The sequence below is a fragment of the Thamnophis elegans genome, chromosome Z (assembly GCF_009769535.1).
Source record: "Thamnophis elegans isolate rThaEle1 chromosome Z, rThaEle1.pri, whole genome shotgun sequence".
In the NCBI taxonomy this organism is placed as follows: domain Eukaryota; kingdom Metazoa; phylum Chordata; class Lepidosauria; order Squamata; family Colubridae; genus Thamnophis; species Thamnophis elegans.
In genome coordinates this window covers 57,388,417-57,410,945 of record NC_045558.1, presented here as the reverse complement: position 1 = coordinate 57,410,945, position 22,529 = coordinate 57,388,417, and the positions used below count along the sequence as shown (strand labels likewise).

Sequence of the window (22,529 nt, the reverse complement as noted above, 5' to 3'; positions counted from 1 at the left end):
ATTTTTTTATCTTTGTGGCAAGCCTTTCTTCATGTGAGCCTTAGCTTTCCTCACTTCATCTTTACAGGCTCAGGCTATTTGCTGATATTCTGCCTTAGTTATCCCCCTCTTTCCACTTTTTATACTTCTCTTTTTCGTCTTTCAATTTGTCAGAGACTTTTTTATGCAGCCATGCTGGTTTCTTTTGGCAGCTGTTATTTTTCTTCTTCATTGGTATTGTGCTAGGCTGGGCTTTTGTAATCTAATTTTTCAAAATTTCCCAAGCTTCTTGAGTTGTTTTCCCCTTGAGGATTCTCATCCATGGAATTCTTCCCAAGCTTTCTCTAAGTTTATTGAAATTAGCTCTCTTAAAGTCCAAGACCAAGTTTGACTTTGTTCTACTACTTGTATTTGCATAATGTTGAATTCCAATATTGCAGGGTCACTTGCCCCCAAGGTTCCTGTGGCTTCATCACCTTCTATCATTTCCTCTCTGTTAGTGAGAATTAAGTCCAATATGGCCGATCCCCTTGTTCCCTTCTCTAGTTTTTGGGAAACAAAACTGTCTGCTAGGTTTGTTAGGAACCTGTTGGATCTTCCACTTGGTGCAGAGTTTGTTTCCCAGTTGAGGATAGTTAAAATCCCCCATTACTATTGTGGTGTGCTTCCTACATACCTTAGTTAGGTGACTAGCAAAAAGTTCATTTACCTCCTCTGCTTGATTGGGTGGCCTGTAGTATAGACCTATGGCAATGTCATCCCCCCCACAAGCTTTAACAGTGACCCAAATGCATTCAAGATAGTTCTCATTATTGTTATGCTCTATTTCTGGAGAGATGTAGTTATTTCTTATATATAGTGCAACTCCACCTCCTTTTTTATTTGGTCTATTTCTTTTAAATAATTTAAATCCTTCTAGCTGTATGTTCCATTTGTGGGTTTCATCTCACCAAATTTCTGTAATGGCAACAATATCTTATCTGCCCTCATTTACTTGAATTTCTAATTCACCCTGTTTATTCCTCATACTCTGTGCATTGGTGTATAGACATTTGAGTCGATTTTGATTGACCCTGTTTACTGCCTACATAACCTGTGTTATGCCTGACTGCCCCTATTTTCTTGCCACTTGTATGATTCATACACATTGGCATTATGTTAAGAAAAAAACATTTTACTTATCTGTCACGGTATGAAGGAAAATCTTTGCTCTCAGAAGCAAATTGTACCATCACCCCTTATGTTGTTTGCAAAATTAAATAAAGTTTAAAATAAATCTGTGCCGCTCTAAAATATGTCAGTATTCTCATCCACAGAAAGTCTCGGACTATACAGATACTTTACTAAATGCTCTAAATCATCAAATATATTGAAAGTGAATACATACTTGATCATTCCATTTCCTAAACCAGTTACCATTTTTGAAAAAGTTTGTTCCAGAGGCTTTTCTGAGCCTTTCTGGTTAACCTGTAAAGGAAACACAAAGTAGTTACATACAGCAGTTACATATAGCATCAATAACAACATGAATTCTTGGATGCAGAATTAAATTAAAATCCTACCAGATTAACAATCATTTGTTTTCCATAGCTAATAATCTGTGAATCAAAGTGCCTTTGGAAGCCATCCATCTAAAAGAGAGTACAATACATATATTGAACACCTGTTATAGAATTCTTTTGAACAGAAATACAAACTGATACATAAAAATAACAAAGATTACAATGAACACAATATACATTTTGAATTGCATTTGAATTAAATTGTACATCTTTTTCACAAGTGTAAGAGATGGTAGCATTCCTCAGTAGACAAAATATATTAATGGCAGTTAAATTATGAAATAAATCTTTAACTGAACTTTTGTTCTTTTAATTACTGTATAAATTTGTGTCTGATGTGACAGATTTATCTGTCATGAGTCTTGGTGATGAGATGGGGATGAGGGGCAATGAGAAAAATCCCTATTTCTAATATCAATGTAAAACTTTTAATGAAAAGAGCAAGATTCAGGGGTAGTTTGTTGATTTAAAATTACCATGCTGGGTGTTTTAAGATTATAACTTATGGAACTTGCAGCTTGTAAGTGCTGCATGTAGAACATAACTGGAAGATATCCCATTGGAAAAGACTGGGGAAAAAACCCTTCAGAGTTCATACAAGATGAACTCTGGAAGCAGAAGATATTTACAGCCAAAAACATGTAATACCAATAGTTTCACAAATGAAACTTCAGCCACCCAATGTAAATAGCTTTAGAAGTAACTGAAGGGCTATTTTGGGGCCTCACAAAATGAACAGCGCTTTGAAGAGACAGAAAAAGATGGCATGTTAAAAATGTTTAGCATTATTGAATCCCTCATTTCAAGGTCAGAGGGGCAAAGTCTCGTTTTGTAAATGGTAAATGAAGGTGTTAATTCATCAATAATTTTCATACGATATTGCTGTACATCTTTAAGGTAAAAGTTCCCCTTGCACATGTCCCCAACTCTAGAGGGCAGTGCTTATCTCTGATTCACAGCTGAAGAGCCAGAAGACGTCTCTGTGGTCATGTGGCTGGCATGACTAAATGCCGAAGGAGCACGGAATGCTGTTACCTTCCCACCAAAAGGGGTTTCTATTTTTCTACTTGCATTTTTACATGCTTTCGAACTACTAGGTTGGCAGGAGCTGGAACAAGTAACGGGAGCTCACTCCATTACTCAGCACTAGGGATTCGAACTGCCGACCTTCTGATCGACAAGCTCAGCATCTTAGCCACTGAGCCACTGCACTCCTGAACATTAACATTAAGAGAAAGCAAAAGATAAATTTGATGCTGAAGTTTGCAGAAGTCTGGATAGAATATTTTTTTAGATACAAGAGGGAGCTAAAGACCACAATATTAGTAAACTAATATTGAAATATAAAATTTAATATAAAAGAACAAAGTATAATCAGTGGCCTTTTATAGCTAGTTTAATACAGAATATATTTTTCCTGGTATAAATATTACTTTGCAAAATGTAGTAATTTAAAATTTGTATTTTAATATCAAGAAAAAAACCATACATGGGCATACATACGTAATAACAACCAACAATCTGATGAAATTTCAACATCTTTTAAGAAATTAATTTTATTTAATTTTGGAGATCTGCAACATCATCTTTAAGAAAGACAAGTATGCCATGCTGTTACAGGTCTGACACTACAAACTCTTGGTTTGCAGGATATTTTTCATAGGTTTCTCATGTTGACATAGTGAACCATATAAAGGTTGGAAACTGCAGCCTGAAGTTATGTATTGTTTAAGCAACCAACTTAAGGCAGTTTGCATAGGTATAAGGATGATGTATATTACACCTCTGCTGCAAAATGACAGGAAAAGATATAAAAAATACACACATGGTTTATTGTTTTGCTGATCTGTGGCTTTGGCTTATATTTGAGATTCGGTCTCTGTGACCAGAAAAAGGGAATTGATCCTCGTGTCTAGAAAACAAAGATAATAAGAAGTGAAACATACAACAAAATTAGCAAAACCTCCCGTCAATTTATTGTAAGATAAAATGCAGACACCTGTATTAAGATGTATAGGGCAAGAATTAAATTAGACAGACTAGACAAGCTGGGATGCCAGTGGTGGGATTCAAATTTTTTTACTACCAGTTCTGTGGGCTGGCTTGGTGGGCGTGGCAGAGGAGGGATAGTGTAAAATCTCCATTCTCTCCCTACTCCATGGGAAGGAAACTGCAAAATTCCTATCCCACACCCCGATCAGCTGGGACTCGGGAGGCAGAGAATAGATGGAGACGAGGCCAGTCAGAGGTGGTATTTACTGGCTCTCCAATCCTCAAAATTTCCACTACCGGGTCTCCAGAACTGGTCAGAACCTGCTGAATACCACTTCTGATCCCAGCATAATAAAAATTACCTGGACAAAAGAAGCTTTGTTTCCATTATAATGTACAATTTGTTCCGTTTCTACAAAGTTAGCTGCATGTCCTTCAGAATCAATACCTATGAAACAGGAAGCATTTAAAATATAGAACAAGTCTTATCTTCAAATCTTCAAATCTAGTTGAAAGCCATTTTTGTGACAGCTTTCATATAGTAATACCTATCCAACAAAACCAAAGTGTATCTTAGGACTCTTTAAAATGGTAATGCTAACCTATTTCTGTTAAGGGATCTAGTTGTTGTTTCATAACTATGTTTTTAAGTAACTTATGGTTTAAGTAGTCACAAAGGGAAATACTTCTCTACCAATTATACCTGTAAAATGATAATAAAAATCCAGAGAACTATAAAACTGACTTCTAGGCATGCCACTTTGGAAATAAACTGAGAAAACAAATGAGATAACTGTGGCAGGCCTACAGAAGGGGTTTGTTCAAAGAAAAATAAAGGTCACTAAATATACTTGAATGTCTCTTCTGCAATATTCTTCTTATCCTTCCCTCAGATCCATTTATATAAAGGAAAATGTTCATTAATATATTTTGATTGCCACCCATCCTTCAAAGAGCTCAGCAATAATGTTAGGCTTCCTGGTTAAGAAGAAATCTGAAATTGTAGTTTTTCATATCAAATCTAATCTTCACTCTATTTTAAACACATTTTAAATTAAGCCTGCAATAAATGTTTTTGTGCAGGTGTGCCTGCGTGTGTGTGTGCATATTCTTAAAAGCAATCTATAACAGTTTGTCACTTACCCTTAACCAATAAAAAATAAATCAACACAGACAAATATTAAAAGTGCTATAAGAATTCTCTAGCAAAATCTCTCTTAGTACTGCCAGAAGACTAGCAATTTAAGAGAATAACTCACAAAGTATAATTTTTGCTTATATCTATGTAACAATTACAAAGAAATCTTACCCCTCACATAGTAGCGAACACCAGCTCTGAAACAGCTTCTTCGAGAAATTAGAATCCAGTCAAAGTATTTACCATTAATGGAACTAGTATGCATAATAACAACTGGTGTAAAACAGCTATTAAGGAATACAGGTTAACACTTACAGAAAAAAAAAATACATATTAGAATATTTAGTGGATATTATGAGCATAAAATTTTTCTGTATTCTAGTATAGAATGGTCAACATACAATAACTAGAAAAAATATCCTAACAAAAAGGGAGATGCATTTTTCACCCATTTTCAATTTAATTTTAAAAAAAGGTGTTTCTTACTACTTACAAATAATTAATACATATTGAAGAAAGAGGTCGCCAAATAAGAAAGAATTTGATTAGGAAAGAAAACTATTTATTACATTTCTGCAGGCGAAGTCATTATCCTTTAATTTTTATTTATTTATTTTTCAAATTTATATAGCCACCCATTTCACAAAACAAGTGATTCTATGTACCACAAAGAAATCATATATATGTTAAATAAGCCTAACTAATAACATAGGTCCAATATTTTTGTGGTTTACAAAAATATCACATTAAAATTAAAAAGACTCAGATCTGACAGCTGAAGGATCAAGATGGATGCACCTTATAATAGGAAGATAGTCGGTTAAAGTAAGCAAATATGAAATTTGTAAAGACATGTATTTGTTCATTTGTTTAATTTATATGCTGCCTTTCCTCCGGGTGTCCAAGGAGTATGTACAGTTGCAAGAAAAAGTATGTGAACCCTTGGGATTACATGGAGTTTTAAATGAATTGGTCATAAAATGTGCTCTGAACTTCATCTAAGTCACAACAATAGAAAAACACAGTCTGCTGAAAATAATACTACACAAACATTAGATGTTGCCATGGTTTAATTGCACATAACATGTAAACATTCACAGTGCAGAGAGGAAAAAGTATGTGAGCCCCTAGCCTAATGACGTCTCCAAGAGCTAATTGGAGCCAGGAGTGAGCCAACCTTGATTCCAATCAGTGTGATGATATTGGATGTGTTGCTGACAGCTGTTCTGCCCTTTAAAAACACACACCTGTTTTGGGTTTACTGGTTTCAAGAAGCATTGTCTGATGTGAACCATGCCTTGCAGAAAACAGCTCTCAGAAGACCTACAATCAAGAATTGTTGACTTGCATGAAGCTGGAAAGGGTTACAAAAGTATCTCCAAAAGCTTTGATGTTCATGTGTCCACGGTAAGACAGACAGTCTACAAATGGAGAAAGTTTAGCACTGTTGCTATTCTCCCTAGGTATGGTCGTCCTGTAAAAATGACTGCAAGAGCTCAGCGTAGAATGCTTCACGAGGTAAAGAAGAATCCTAGAGTGTCAGCTAAAGACCTACAGAAATCTCTGGCACATGCTAACATTTTTGTTGACACATCTACAATAAGGAAAACATTAAACAAGAATGGAGTACATGGGAGGACACCACGGAGGAAGCCATTGCTGTCCAAAAAAGATATTGCAGCACGTTTGAAGTTTGCAAAAGAGCACCTGGATATTCTACAGCACTACTGGCAAAATATACTGTGGACAGATGAAATCAAAATTGAGTTGTTGGGAAAAACACACAACACTATGTGTGAAGAAAAAAAGGCACAGCACACCAACATCAAAACCTCATCCCCACTGTAAAATATGGCGGAGGGAGCATTATGGTTTGGGGCTGCTTTGCTGCCTCAGGGCCTGGATGGATTGTTGTCATTGATGGGAAAATGAATTCCAGAGTTTATCAAGACATTTTGCAGGAAAACGTACGACCATCTGTCCGCCAACTCAAGCTCCGCAGAGGATGGGTGATGCAATAGGACAATGACCCAAAGTATTCAAGCAAATCCACACAAAAATGGCTTCAACAGCACAGAATACGCCCTCTGGAGTGGCCCAGTCAGAGTCCTGACCTCAACCCGATTGAAATGCTATGACATGACCTTAAGAGAGCAATTCACACCAGACATCCCAAGAATATTGCTACACAAAAACAGTTTTGTGAAGAGGAGGGGTCCAAAATTATTCCAGATCGTTGTGCAGGTATGATCTGCAACTACAGGAAACGTTTAATTGAGGTTATTGCTGCCAAAGGAGGGTCAACCAGTTATTAAGTCCAATGGTTCACATACTTTTTCCTCCCTGCACTGTGAATGTTTACATGTTATGTGCAATTAAACCATGGCAACATCTAATGTTTGTGTAGTATTATTTTCACCAGACTGTGTTCTTCTATTGTTGTGACTTAGATGAAGTTCAGAGCACATTTTATGATCAATTCATGCAAAACTCCACGTAATCCCAAGGGGTTCACATACTTTTTCTTGCAACTATATAGCACTCTTTTCCCAAATTTTCCTCAAGTAGCAATCTTGTGAAGTAGGACTAAAATATGTTCTGAATTTTCACCTACAAATTGTCAAGATATTTTTCTCTTTCTCTATGTATCATTTACTAGAATTCATCTGAGAGCAATCCCTCATACCCACACTGAGTTTCTATGCCAGGCAAGCAAAAGGATACAACCATGCATAACTGGAACTGCAAATCTATGGAGCTAAAAACAGGAAAGTTAATATATTTAAAGAATCTGACCCATCTTCATCTACCATATTTCTTTCCTTCCTTCCTTCCTTCCTTCCTTCCTTCCTTCCTTCCTTCCAATTTTAAGACAGCCCACTTGCCAATGACTTTTTAGTCATTGGCAAGTGGGCTGTGGCATTTGGTCTCCATTACAATTGCTCCAGAACGGGGGGGGGGGGGGGAATTAATTCTTAGTACTGAATAACTGAGTTTATCATTTTCAATTTGAAAATGAGTGCAGATAAGAATTCTATTTCTGAGTGATTAGGGAAATTTCATTTCTTTGTTGAAGAACAGATAGCTCTCAGAAATTTAGTTTAATAGGTATAGCTTAAAAGAAAAACTTCTCCAAAGCCTAAGTTATTTATGTTACATAATCTGCTATAGAAATCTGAGAGCAAGTTGGCCAGATTTGATGCATTTCCTGAAATCTTCTGATAATTTTTTTATTTATTATTTTATTTTTTTTATTTATTAAATTTATTGGCCACCTATCTTACCAAAGGGTAAGTCTGGGCATCTTACATTATTAAAAACATAAAACTAGACATATAAAATACCATAAAAATGAAATACACAACCCTAGCTAAAAGAGGGCATACAATACGTAGGTAGGAGATAGGATCTGTTATTACTCTTGCAACCATTCCAATGTGAACTCCCCCCCCCCGCCCTTTGAAGCCCCAAGTCAAGTGGCAGAATCAGAACTTCAAGCTCTTGCAGAAGTTCGGGACGGTAGGAGCCAACCTCACTCCAGGGGCAAGATGTTTCATAGGTTAGGAGCAATGCCAGAGAAGGCTTTTCTACTGGACCTCCCCAGCAGGAATAAACTGGCCAATGGGGCATGCAACACGCCTCATCTGCCAGTATTGGCGGGGTGGGCAAATCCCAGTGGGATAAGATGGTCCCTCAAGTAGCCTGGACCTATATCATGAAGGGCTTTAAAGGGATTACCAAAAAGTGCTTTTTGCACTCAAAAAGCAAACCAGCAGCCAGTACAGCTCCTGAAGCAGTGGTGCTATATGGGGCACCCTTAGGGCCCCCAAAACCATCTATGCTACCGCACTCTGAAACAGCTGTAGCTTCCAAATGTTCTTCAAGGGTAGCCCCATATAGAATCCATTGCAATAGTCCAAACATGAGATGACTAAGGCTTAAATGACTGAGTCCAGGGACTCCTGATCCAGGAGAGGCCGCAACTGGCTTATAACCTGAAGTTGTTCAAATCTTCACCCAGTTGTGAGTGCCCCCTGCTCTTTGAACAAGAGTCAAAAACCCAGGATAATCCCCATGTTGTGGACCGGATTTATCTGGGCTAGTGCCACCTTATCCAGAACTAAAGATGTCAAAGTCCATGCACCCAAAGTCAATTGGTCTTGGCAGGGTTCAAAGTCTATTGTCCCCTATTCAGGCCTGCCACATTGCCTGGAGGTTGTGTGGGCCTGGCTGGAGGACAATATATTTCGACTGAAACCTGCCAAGATTGAATGATTTAGGGTACATGGAGTCCCAAGCCTCAAAGTTTTAAAAATGACATACTAAGCATAATTGATTGATAAAGCTAGTATAAATAAGCACACTGTATTGCTTCAGCCCATGTTTTCTTCTGATCTTGAGTCTTATGAAAATTTTAAATGAGCCATATGTTAACTTGTTTCTATCAATTTTTAGAACTACAGCAAATTATCTATGAACAAATCAGATAAGCCAAACAACTACATTAGAAGAGAATTAACAAAAAGCTATAAAGTCACAAATTAACATTTTGGAGATTATGCCCAGCAGAATGAACTACCTCAGGTTGAGCAGCAAGTTCTCTAAGAAGGTGTCCATTCCATACAAACCGTGGGTCTGCCTGTAAAAACAGAGATATAATTAAAAACCAAGTTAGAGCTATATTGTACATTTCAGAGTAGAATTATAGAAAGGTACCAGGAACAAAGCAAATCAAGATTTAATGCACGATAAAATCCTATCAGGTAATGGACTTTTTTCTTCTTCCTGCAGCTTTCCATTACAAATATGCTTCAGATTGCCTTCTAAATATTATAGATCAGATCTGAAGGAAGGATATAGATTTTTGGGAAAACACCATGATGTTCTTTCCAATCCCACTAATTGAAGCAGTTTTATTAGTAGAAAAATGACATAAGAATTCAACTGATCTCCAAGGATGACTAAATAAGAAACTAACCCAATTTTTCCAGAAATATAAATTTAGGAAATGCACAAGAATATGGGGTAAACAAACAATGAATTCACAGAAATATTGAACAGACAATTTAAAAACCATCACACTTTGTTGAAACATTATACCTTGGTCACTATGACATTAAAAATTAAAACTGGCAGTTTAAAAACAAAGTGAATCTACTCAATATGCACACACTTTTTCTCTATATGTAATGTCTTGTTTTTCTAAAAAAATTGAAAGAAATATTCTTACCCTCTCTAGCAAACTCATTTCTTGAAACTCTGGACTGGTATTAGCCAATCGTTGCAAGGTGTGTGTCAAGTCATATGTTGTAGAGAAATAAAATCCATCCACACTCAATATATGACTAATCATTGCTAAGAAGACTTTATTATCTTGTAACTGATAAATGAAAAAGAATTGTTATTTACTTATTCTTGTCCCTTGTGTTAGTAGTAGTTCAAAAAATGTGATGAAGCATTTTAGCAGAAAATCTTCAAAAGTTGGGCAGGCAGAAATACAGCATTTCCACATTACAGTGCAATCCAGCTCCTTATAATAAAGATCATTAAAGAAATGCAACACTCCAGAAAAACTAAAAATATAATCATACCAGACCATATACTTCTTTATTGTTTTTATAAATACTGAATACCCGCTCTTCCCCAATTTTCACTAAACAATTCTGTTAGGTGGATTGGGCTGAGACAGAGTGACTGGTTCAAAGTTATCTAGCTGGCTTTCAGGGCTAAGGTGGGTCTAAAACTCTTAGTCTCCTAGTTTCTAGACTTTCCCTCATACATACAGACACTCACAAATTGACAAGCTAATATGCTAAACTTAAAAGTAATCATACTAAAAATCTAAATTAAAAAATACAGGTAGACTTTGACTTACATTCATTTATTAATGATCGTTCAAAATTACAACAGCACTGAAAAAAGTAACGTGACCATTTTTCACACTTACAACCATTACAGCATTTCTATGGTCATGTGATCAAAATTCAGATGCTTGTAACTGATTCATATTTATGATGGTTGCAGTGTTCCTAGATCATCTGATCATCTTTTGTGACCTTCTGTCCAGCAAAATCAATAGCGAAGGCAGATTCACTTAACAACCGTGTTACTAATTTATCAACTGCAGTGATTCGTTTAATAACTATGGCAAGAAAGTTCATAAAATGGGGCAAAGCTCACTTAACAACTCTGTTATTTAACAATAGAAATTTTGGACTCAGTTCTGATTGTACGTCAGGGCTACAGTATTATTATATATTATGTATTAGTATTATGCTAAAGTAGAAGAGCTTTTTTAGTTAAAACTACAAAACAGTTATTTTGGAATAGCTTTGAAACTGTTCAAGATCCAAAAACCACACAAATCACCCATATTACAAAATATCATGATGAAAATTCTTATATATGGCACAGAGGTTTAGTCTATAATGCATTTCAAATTGCATTGGAAAAGTCTGCTCTCATTAGGCCCTTTGATTCCCAATTAATGGATTAGCTGCTGAATTTCAGAGAAATTATATCTTCAACTTATCAGTAATCATGTTCTTATAAATTTAAGAGATTAAATATTTTCTTTTATTTTACATGTCCACAGGAAATTTGTGAAACATTCAAATATTAATTCTTACCTGAATATCAGTTAAATGTAGCATTGTTTTTTTGTAAGAGAGGATGTCAAAATCAATTGCTTTCCAGACTATATGATTGAAAAATTCACCTACTTTTCTCTTTCTTGTTATTACAATAAGGTATGTGCCTGTAAAATAACAAAATATGGGTCAGTTCTGATGATTGTTCTTTTATATCTCTTTTTTGTAAAAGAAAAAGGGAAAGAAGGATGGACAGAGGGAATAAAACTCATTTTCTCCCTTCTCCACATTATTCATACTGTTATTACCATCTTTGTTGCATCACCACCACATCCTTCCTTGAAGCAGACCATTACAGGTAGTCCTTGACTTACAATTCATTTACTGAGCATTCAAAGTTACCACAGTACTGAAAAAAGTGACTTATGACCATTTTTCACAGTCATCTGTTGCAGTATTTCCTTGGTCATGTGACCAAAATTCAGATCTTTGGGAACTGGTTCATATTTACAATGGTTTCAATATCCTGTGGTCAAATGATCACCTTTTTTGAACTTCTGAGTCAATAGGGAAGCCAGATTCACTTAACAATTTTGTTACTAATTTAATGTTAAGTGGTGATTCCTTAACAACTGTGACAAGAAAGGGCATAAAATGAGGAAAAACTCATTTAACAAATGTCTCGCTTAACAGCAGAAACTTTGGGCTAAAGTGTGATTATGAGTGGAGGACCACCTATATTAAGAACTATAATTTTCTTTTACCCCCAAGGATTTCCTACACCAAATATATATTCACAAACTGAGGTTCTGCTGAAATGCTAATATTCCAGGTTTCTAAAGCTCTCAATGAAAAAAAAAAAAACATTCCAGCTATACATTTTTATCAATGGATACACAATTTAGGGTCTATAGCCTGCATATAGACTATCAGATACTCAGGAAAACCCTGCATTTCCCCCTAAATTTGGCTAGTGCCACCATTTCATTCTGATTCCTCACTCTTTTCTCCTTAACCCTTCCTCACAGGACCATTTCCAAAATCTGCTACGAGACGTTCTTTTCTGCCAAAGGAAATGTATTTAGTACCTTTCTCTTCCTCTATATCAGGGGTCTACAAACTTTTTAAACAGGGGCCAATTCATGATCCCTCAGACTGGTGAGGGACCAGACCGGCTGGGTGGACGTGACTAGGTCATCATATAACTGAGTGGGCGTGGCCAATTTAACAGTCTATTTTGCCAATTTAGCAGTCCATTAAACAATACACAGCAGCCCCCTTTTCTATTCTTCTTTTTAATATTGCATGAAGTTGTTACTCTAGGTTTATTAATTTACTGGGGGGGAATCGGCAATGCTTGGGGAAAGAAAGGCATGCTTTCCACAGGTCTCATGGCTATTTAAAAAGCCAGCTAATGTCATTGGTGTTGGGAGATTCATTGGTGAGGTGATAATGACTGGCTGTGCGATGTTCACTGAGCAGTAACTGGAGTTTGTAAATTGACAAGGTGTGGTGTTAACAAAGATGTCATGAACAAAAGGCTGGTTATGGTAACAGGGTGGTCTAAGCTCATTGGGCTGTAGATGTTAACCGTGCTCAAAACATTGGCTGGGCTTCTCATATTCATTGCAGCAGTCACAGTGCAACGAGCTCCTCCTTTGGTACTCCCCCAACCCCAATTGTCAGCAGCTGTGCCGCTTTCTCTGGGGAAGCAGCCAGGTCTTGGGCGTGTCTTTTCGCAGCCCCTTCATGGGTCCCCCACTTGTTATTTCCTGCAGGCCGACACTCCCTGCCCTACATCACCTGCCTCCAGAGCTTGCACCAGAGTAGCTAGGCCCATCATGCAGGTGGCATCAAATATGGCAATTTTTCTGCAGGCTGCGGCAGTTGTCCCTCCAACTGCATGGCTTCCTTTCATGCAGTCGCCTCCTCGCCACTCCAGGCCAGGGCCAAAGCAAGCCCTTCCACCTGGAGCTCTGCCCAGGGATGCAGGGCCAGCAGAATGCGGTGCTTCGCCACTTTAGTTCCCCTGGCAGACAGAGCACTCATGAGCCGCAGCCAAGGCCAATCATTTGGGATTGCAACAGAACAAGCAACTGAAGCTTGTCTCCTCCGCTGGAGTGCCTGCCTTCCCTCCCCCAGTTCTCGGAAGAGCCACATGCCGGCCCTGGGCGCCCGAGGGAAGCACCAGGTGGCCATTTCGAAAGGGGCGGGAGCAGTTAATGCAGTGGCCAAGCCATGGGACACATTCTGAATCTCCTTGGTTGGGGCACCTTCCTGTGATTGCTGCCCAGCCTGGGTGTTTGGAAAAACAAGACACTGCAGAAAGGGAAAGGGGAGAGGAGGAGGAGTGGGGGGCATTACCCGGAGGCCAGCTGGCAGATAAAAGCTGCACGGCTCTGCCATAGTTCTTTTGGGCGAGCCGTCCCTATGTGGCTCTCCCGTTCCTGCCCAAACTGGCCCGGAAGCAGTGTGTCATCTGTCCTTGGCCTACTCCCACCCAGACGCGGGCTTCTTGATGCAAGCAGAGACTGCTGGTTGGAGCAAGGAGAACTGCAGCTTGTCTGCCATGGCTGCAAGTGCCAAGGCGTACTTAGAATTGGAAGAAAAGTGTGTACGGCTGTTACAGAAAGAACCAGAGCAATACCCGGCAGCTTGGATGAGAAGGTGCAAGCAAGGTGGCGGCTGCTCTCGCCAGTAACTGAGCCGACCGCACCAATTGGAGTAAGGCAGGATTTGGGGGTTGCAGCCAGCTGGGAAAGGTGAACTACTGCCCAGCCCAGAGCAGGGCCTGAAAGGTAGTTGAGCCTTGCGGTGTCCATCCCCCCAAAACCCAAAATGGCCCTTTGGCCTAGAACGGCAGGCCAAGAGTGGATTTCCCTCCCCATTCAGCCCATGGAGCTCACACCACTCTGCTCACTGCGGCTGCCTGTGAAAGGCCCGTACTCAGCCGAAGGGTGGGGGCTGTTGGATGGGCGGGGTGATGTGAGCGGGGCAGTCTCATGGTCCCGCACAGGCTGGATTAATTGCTTTGGTGGGCCATATCCGGGCTGCCAAAGGCCGGGCTGTATCATAGGCTGTAGTTTGAGGACCTCTGCTCTATATCATTTTCTGAAACAATGTTCTTTTCTTTGTAATGTTAAAATTAATATCCACTTTTATCTTTCTGATATGAGACTATCTTGTTTATATTATGATAGTCAGAGATATAAAAATTGCACAATCCTTTTCTAATCTGTTTAGCATTTCAGGTCAGCAAATAAAGTATTCTCCTCTGTGTATAAAAAGCTATACTGCTATAACATAACCCACAGTAGGATATACTGATTACATGCAACATGACTTTAATAAGAGGGTCTATTACTACTAAAGTAGTAAAATTGAATTGCATGAGGAAGATGGTTGCCTGTGACAGCCTTTTTAGTGAGCTCCTTATTCTCCTGTAACAGTTTTTATATGGCTGTAAATTTTTTATTTATATATATATATATATATATATATATATATATATATATATATATATATATATATATATATATATATATATATATATGTTAAATTAGGTTTAACTAATGTTAGGTTTTTGGATTTAGGATTACATAAAATTTAGGTTTTAATTGTGAGTTCCAGAATTTAACAGCATTTGTTGATGCTGTGGGAGTATGTTTTAAATCCCCCCCCCCCCACTATTTTTAAAACCACCCAAGGATGCAGAAACAAAGGCCAACAGCAAAAACAAAACAAAAAGTCTTTAAAAGAAAACTTAAAAGGAGACATAAATTGGAATTGCAGTCGGGAGGAAACACAAACACAGAAAAGGACTTATAAAGAACTTATTTAAATAATGGATTCTGCAAGTAAGTCATCTTCTTTTTGCTCTCCCCCCTTCATAACCTCACTAAATAAGCCCTCTTCCTTGCTGGATTGGGAGGAGGATGACTTCAATAAGGTAAAATAATAAGTTTTCAGTTTTCTGGTTGTAATTTTATTTCACTTCTTCTGAAAGCCTCATACCTGCCACCAGACGGATTGTTCCCAAAATACCACATATTTGCCTGGTAATAGCTGAAGGTGGAACATCTTTTTTAACTGCAAAAGAAAAACAGCATGAACTGCCATATGAAATATTGCAAGAACACTGTTTAAATTACACCATGTATGTAATAATTACCATTTTATTAAAATTGAGCTTTAAAAATAAAAAGGAGTACGAAGTATTTTAACATGTCATATGCATATATTTTTATTTACTTAAAATTCCAGGTTAAAATTTCAAAATCAACACTTCATTTAATAATAACTGATATTAGTACTACATCATAATCAGACTTCAACATACTTACAACGGACTCAAAGAAACCTGTGGAAATTAAACTAATAATTATTAATATCCCTGGTTTAAACGAGTCTATTTAGTATGAAACATCCAGATAAAAACTCATGTCTTCTCTATGAAAGATTGTGTGTGGCTGGATAAGACTATTTTTTGAACTATATAAGATAATTACCCTGGAGGCACTAATTGAAAACAGAAAACAACCAGGGGAATAAATAAAATAATTAAAATGCCAATAATAAAGAATGTAAATTAGAATTATCTAAATCAAGCTTCTACATACAACATGAGTTATGTAGCAGCCAGAATTTCCTGCCAGTAATTAAACTAATTAAATAGTCCTTTTCAAAAAAGTCTGGACTTATTATTCAGGCTTGGATCATTATTATTATTATTATAAGAAGAGGCAAGGTGGCGCAGTGGTTAGGGTGCAGTACTGCAGGCCACTTCAGCTGACTGTGATCTGCAGTTCAGCGGTTCAAATCTCACCGGCTCAAGGTCGACTCAGCCTTCCATCCTTCCAAGGTGGGTGAAATGAGGACCCAGCAAGTTGCTGACTCAATTTGCTCAATTTGCTAAAAAATCTGTAAACTGCTTAGAGAGGGCTGAAAGCCCTATGAAGCGGTATATAAGTCTAATAAATAAACAAACAAATAAACAAACAAACAAACAAACAAATAAATAAAAATATTTCAGGGATTTCTAGCTGAATCTCTGTGGAAAGCAAAAACATAACTGAAGTGCCAAAACCAATACAATAAAACACACATCTCATATCCTTTCTGCAGTAAGTGCCTAGCAGATCCACATGTAGCTAACTCTACAAAGGAGTCCTTTCCCTCCTGATATGCACAAGCCAAGTATCTTCCTACCTTAAATATTACCTGCAGTGCTAATCCCTAGTAGTACATTAGCTTCTACAATTTTGATGACATTTGCATTTTCACATTGTGCAGGTAAATGAAAATATGTAACTAGGAATTTTGAGGAAAATATGTTGTGAATGAAAATAAACAAGGAATGGTATTAATATTAGTGTAATATTAACATCATACTGATGTTTTAGAAAATTTTTCTACAAATAAGAATACCACATTAGAAAATGAAAAAATACCTGCAAGAGTAATTTCTGTGGACACTCTGTCAATGGTAAGTACATCATTTGCTCCATCATCACAAGCTTCCACATAAAATTTCTCTGGTGTTATGTGTCTAAGATACAAGAAAGGTATAAGATCACAGACAAGCAGCAAATTTTAATATTCTGAAGAATATACTTTCATAAAGACTAATACTAGCAATCTTTGGAATGTCATATTTCCATTTTGCACAACCGTAAAAGCAAACAATGATTACATGATATTACCCATTTTAAAAAGTTCAGAATCATTTAATATAAGACTATTTGATCCTCAAATGTTTGTGGCAAAGTATTGAAACAGTATGAAATTCAAAAGTTTTGTTATTATGCAGCATCTGTTCTGTCATTTAAATTGTTCTATTGGAGTTTATTAATTCTGTTGCCATAAATTTTTGCTCCATCTACTTGATTGCTCAATTCTTTAGTTTGTCTTTCCTTCTTCTCTCTAATATGTTTCTAATTTACCAATATAGTTTTAGTCTTGATGTAGAATAAGTAGCAAAAAATAAAATGTAAAAAATTACGTGTATATGTGTGTGTGTGTGTGTCTGTGTGTGTGTGTAGATATATCAAAATGGGTGCAAAATGGTGTGATCTAATAAATGTTTAAATAGATCTGTAATCATTTATTCATTCATTGGTCAGGGGCAAGTCAAAAAGTTTAAATAATTTAAATTACACACCTTTTTCTTTGCCATAAAAACAACTACCATAATAGATTTTCATTTTTATGTTCATTGAAAATGGCATGATCCAGACAGTTAAAAAGAGGATTTCAGCTCCAATTTCTATGAAAACAAATGACTATATTTTATTTAGCATAAAAAAATAAAGCATAATAGAAAATGTTTATTGTCAGTAAAATAACTGAAATATTCTGTTTCAAATAAAGCAATACAAAATGATAAGCAGAAACAAGTAGGGCCAAAACGATTTCAAAATGATAAACACAGAGAAGTAGATTTCAAGAGTATGTTATTCAAAATAATAAATTAGCTATGTTTTGTTAAAATAGAAGTTGCGTGAATACGGAAGAAAATCAAAGTTTAAAAATACATGAACTTGATACATAAGATAACTTCACACATCTGAATCCATTGTGCTAACAGAAGACTAATACACTCATACTGATCACAAAGAGTATCACCACAGATGATAACTCTGGCCATTAGCCAGACTTTTTGATCCTGCTGCAAAGATAAAACATGGGAAGAAATCCCATTTGCACTGCCTTGCACAGAAAAAGGAATACAAATGTAATAAAAACCACAACTTAAAAGTTGCAGTAAGTAGCAGCATCTACCTATTCAAGGTTAATCTCAAAATACTGGGGTAGGAGATTACCAGGAAATCCCAAGAGCTGCAAATTAGATTGAGAAATTATGAAAATTCCTCATTGATAAAACCACTTCCAAAACTAGGTCTCCCATAATTTCTTATATTAATCTTCTATCTTCCTTCAGATGTTGAAGGCAGCATACTGATTGACATGTCCCCAACACATGTCAATCAGTATCACCTACCTTTTTTATTCACCTACCTTTTTATTCACCTACCTTTTTTATTTTCACAATAACCTTATAAGAATGAAATAAATCACTGACCTAAAGTCACTCAGTGAGCTTTACTACTGAAAGAGGATTTAAAGATTGTCACCTGTATCCTACTATAGTGGTCTAATCATGATCAGTAGTCAACTTGGCAAATAAGTTGCTTCATTTTGTTCTTTCTGCTAGATAGGATAATGAAGCAATAAGATGAAGGAAACATTTAGAGTCTAATGCAAATCAGATTTAGCTCTGGATATATGACAGTTGTGAACAAGGACACAACTCTGAGATTATTTTAAAAAACGAGCCTCATCCTACACTAGAACCAAAATTACAGTGGCCTTGAGGGACTTTAATTATTTGCAAAGTGAATTAATATAAATAATTTATAATATTAATGTTCTTGGCTCCTTGTCATTCCTCTAACTAAAAACCAAAGGCACAAATTCAGTAATAATAAACATATAAGACTAGATCCTATTTTGTACATTAAGTTTTTCATTTCTCCATATTACCATTAGAAACTAATTGCAATAGTTTTATAGGTTATGCTTCCCAAATAGAAAGGTAGATAATGCATGTTGCATATTAAAACTATTGTCAAAGGAGCTTATTCCTGTTTTTCAGGATAATGATATTTCACACAAACACTGAATTCAAATGAAACCCTAGCATAATGTCATCTTCAAAACCATTGCAATCCAAATGCTTATTTTTATGAGATATAACATACTACAATCTTCTAAAGATAATACAGATCTTGATATGACACCCAAAATATAATCAAGTTCTTTCATCAGTCTAAAATATAGATGTCCAATCTTCTGGCTTGCCTAACCTGCACTGAGTGAAGAGGAATTGTCTTGGGGCACACATAAAATATATAATATAGTTAATGTAAATAAATCACATAATGTTGTACAATCACATTAAATGTCTAAGAGCATGTAGAGCCTATGGGCCTCACACTGGAGAAGCCTGATCTTAAATAGGCCAGATAGGTTATTAACTTGGCTTTGCCATCAGGCTGTGAGTCTCAAGGAACTAGCGAGATCTTGTGATGGTTTCACTGCTGATCAAATCTCTTGAGGTTTTTTTTTTTTTAAAAAAAAACCAATATGACTGCATTGGACATATTTATTGTTCTTGTCCTTTTTGTTATTGTGTACCACCCAGAGACATTTCTTGTAAGAGGGATAGCCATATAAGATGGATGGATGGATGATGTTAGAGAGAAGCTAGATGTTAGATATAGAGATTTCAAAAAAAGCCAGATCTAATATGACCTGAAAACAATTTTTCTCTCATTTTCCTAGCATTGCCTTCATGTGGAGATACATTAAAGTCAACACTTGAGTTATAAAAATGGTATTTCCTCTTTATACCAACAATATTCGAAGAAAAATGTATGAAATCTATTATACTTTTGTCATCTATTATATTACAGGCAAAATCAGCAGATCTATTGTAGATGTGTTTAGGAACATTGAAAAAAAGAACTACGCCTTTGCATCTCTGGTCTCTAACCAGCATTCAACTTACTGTATTTTTCTGTATTCAGTGTATAAAACACATCCAGATTTTCACTCTCTTTTTTGGGTGAAAAAGGTGCATTTTATATTCCAAATATACGGTAATCATTTCTGTCCCAGCCTTTAAAATCACTCTTATTTTTTTAAAAAAAATCCTTTCAAGCAAATTACTTTCTTCTATTTTGAAACCAATCTTTCTCTAGATCTGAAGGAACAGAGAGGAGAACAGACCATCAATGTTTTAATTGAGAAGAAAGAATTGTATTTCAATCAATCTCCCCCTCCTTAAATAAAAAGTGTCCAGAGTCTATTTCAATTATCCCACTCTATCGGACCTAATTATTTGTACAACTGTAGGGTGATCTGTCTTTTTTGACTTTGGGTTCTTCCACTATTTCACCTTATTTTAAGCTGTGTGAAAAAGTCCTGCACGCTTTCAGTTTTAAGCTGTATTTACATGTTTAATCAACTTTTCACTCATAGAAACAACACAAAATTAGTACTTTGATGAACATTTCTGTAGTCAGATTGAGAGGCATAATTTTTATTAATGTAACCAAAGTCTTTTTTTGAGTGAATTTATGTGCTAAAACAAACACAACTTGAATTTTCGAGAATGTTAGGATCGAAAGTAGCCAATCAGCAGCAAGCTTTGGCTGACCAATCAAAATGCACAGAGGCTAAATCTATGAGCCAATCAATGTTCATACTCTCTGATTATAAATAGGCATGAATAGCATCGAGAAATTTAATTTAGCTCTGGCTGCAGGCAAGGATGAAGGCCTTTGCTTTCACCAGTACTGGGCAGCGGCATCGCATCATTGTGCTTCATGAAGAGGGTTACTCCTGTACAGAAATAGCCAAGAGAGTGAAATGCCATCCCCACCACAGTGAGCAGAGTAGTTGAAAAATACCAAATAACTGGTTGAGTTGATGATAGGCTCCGCTCTGGAAGACCAAGAAAGTTGACAAAATGGCAAGATCAGGCTCTGCAATGCATTTCAATGGCTGACAGGAAAGATTGAGATTGTGATTTGTTTTATTTATATGCCGCACTATTCCCGGCGGGACTCAGGGCTGTGAACAACTCAAGGGGAAGCTCGCCTCACCTCAGATTACAAGAATTTGGAGTGAAACATGTGATGTAAAAGTGTGCACCAGCACATTGCGTCGCAGACTGCTTGCCAAAGGACTCAAAGGCTACAGGGCTCGAAGATGGTCACCACTCTTGTTGATGTGTATGGGCCAAAAAGTATGCCAAGTGGACCAATGAACAATGGGCCAAGGTCATCTTGTGACGAGAGCAATTTGTACTTGATTGGGAATCAATGCAATAAGTATGTCAGAAGATTTCTAGCTGAAGAATTTAGGCCATACTGCCTGAATCTATCTGTGAAGCATCCATTGCACGTGATGATCTGGAGCTGTATCGTTGCTTCTGGCATTGGTTGGATATAAATCGTGCAGGGAAGCATAAGCTTTTTGCAACTTGGTGCTGTTTGGATGGGGATTGTGAATTTTCTTGCATGCTTACAATGCATGCTTACAATGACTATGAAAACAAATTAACTGATGCATACTCAGTGGCGTAGGTGTTGCAATTAATTACTAAGGCCGATACTAGTGTTTTGTTAGCAATTTTATTGTTTGTGGCCCTGAAAAGGACTGTTTAAATAACCAAACATGGTTACTAATATGAAATTGGGCAGCCCTTATTGCTTATCACCAGGCGGCATCACTTCGGCATAGACTGTATAAGTCTTTGCACGTGATGTTTGGTGACAGGCTGCAATAATGGATTCAATCAGCTCCTGCTTGGTCTTCAGATGCTTTTTGCTTATTTTGTAACCAATCTTGGCCCACAAATTCTTAATTGGGTTTAAATCCAGGCTTTAAACTGGCCAATCCAGGAGTCGAACACCATGCTTCTTCATCCACTGCTGGACGGACTTGGCTCGATGACAAGGAGCGTTGTCATCCTGGAAGTAAAAGTCCTTCCCTACAAGTTGCTGAGTTGAAGGAAGCATGGTCTTTTCCAGGACTTCAATATACTGCTTGGAATTCACGATTTTCACTTAAAAACCACTAGTATTTATTTAAATATAACAATACTTACATAGCAACATAAAATATCATAAAATTAATGGCCTATCCAAAAAATGTCATAAACCGTAAACCTTAAACCATAAAGTGTGCAGGACTTTTTCACACAGCTGTATATGCCATCAAACATATACACCAATTCTTTGCAATCACATAACTATTTTCTCCATGATGATCTCTCTCTGACTTCTTCTTCAGGCCTTCCAATAGTGCAATCATTGATAATATAACTGAATCCATGTACCTTAGTGCTAGTCATCCTACTCTTCTGTTTCCTTCCACTTTACCCAGCATTAAACCCTTCTCCAGAGCGCTACAACTTTGCATAATACTGTATGTCCAAAACATGATCACTGGACAAGATTTTGTTCCCCAAAGGTTTGGGACTTGAAAACTTCTGACAAGTTTCTGACAAGCTGAATGTTTAACAGAGCTAAAGGTGTTTTGCTGTCGATTTTTGTTTGTATTAGGTACCTGATACATGTCGCTGTAGTGTCCAACAATAGCCAGCATTGATGGATTCTAATTGCCCTGATACTCTTTTTCCATTATAGTAATGTCCTAGTAAAACTTTTCACCATGTTCATTACTGACTGTACTTATATT

At 36.8% G+C, this 22,529-nt stretch overlaps 1 protein-coding gene across 2 annotated transcripts in view; it reads right to left on the bottom strand.

Annotated features, from left to right (window-relative positions):
• Nucleotides 1–22,529, bottom strand: part of SACM1L (SAC1 like phosphatidylinositide phosphatase) — a 44,452-nt gene that overhangs the window by 13,967 nt on the left and 7,956 nt on the right. The window contains exons 2-12 of one of the 2 annotated variants that reach the window (XM_032236679.1): nucleotides 16,712–16,809; nucleotides 15,276–15,350; nucleotides 11,301–11,428; nucleotides 9,902–10,051; nucleotides 9,251–9,310; nucleotides 7,396–7,429; nucleotides 4,843–4,944; nucleotides 3,896–3,981; nucleotides 3,367–3,453; nucleotides 1,542–1,610; nucleotides 1,367–1,446 (exon numbers count right to left, since the gene is read on the bottom strand). In XM_032236679.1, coding sequence (XP_032092570.1) covers nucleotides 1,367–1,446; nucleotides 1,542–1,610; nucleotides 3,367–3,453; nucleotides 3,896–3,981; nucleotides 4,843–4,944; nucleotides 7,396–7,429; nucleotides 9,251–9,310; nucleotides 9,902–10,051; nucleotides 11,301–11,428; nucleotides 15,276–15,350; nucleotides 16,712–16,809 — 969 coding nt within the window. Of the gene's footprint in view, nucleotides 1–1,366; nucleotides 1,447–1,541; nucleotides 1,611–3,366; nucleotides 3,454–3,895; nucleotides 3,982–4,842; nucleotides 4,945–7,395; nucleotides 7,430–9,250; nucleotides 9,311–9,901; nucleotides 10,052–11,300; nucleotides 11,429–15,275; nucleotides 15,351–16,711; nucleotides 16,810–22,529 lie in introns of those variants that run through there. The other variant, XM_032236680.1, reaches the window with a different exon arrangement.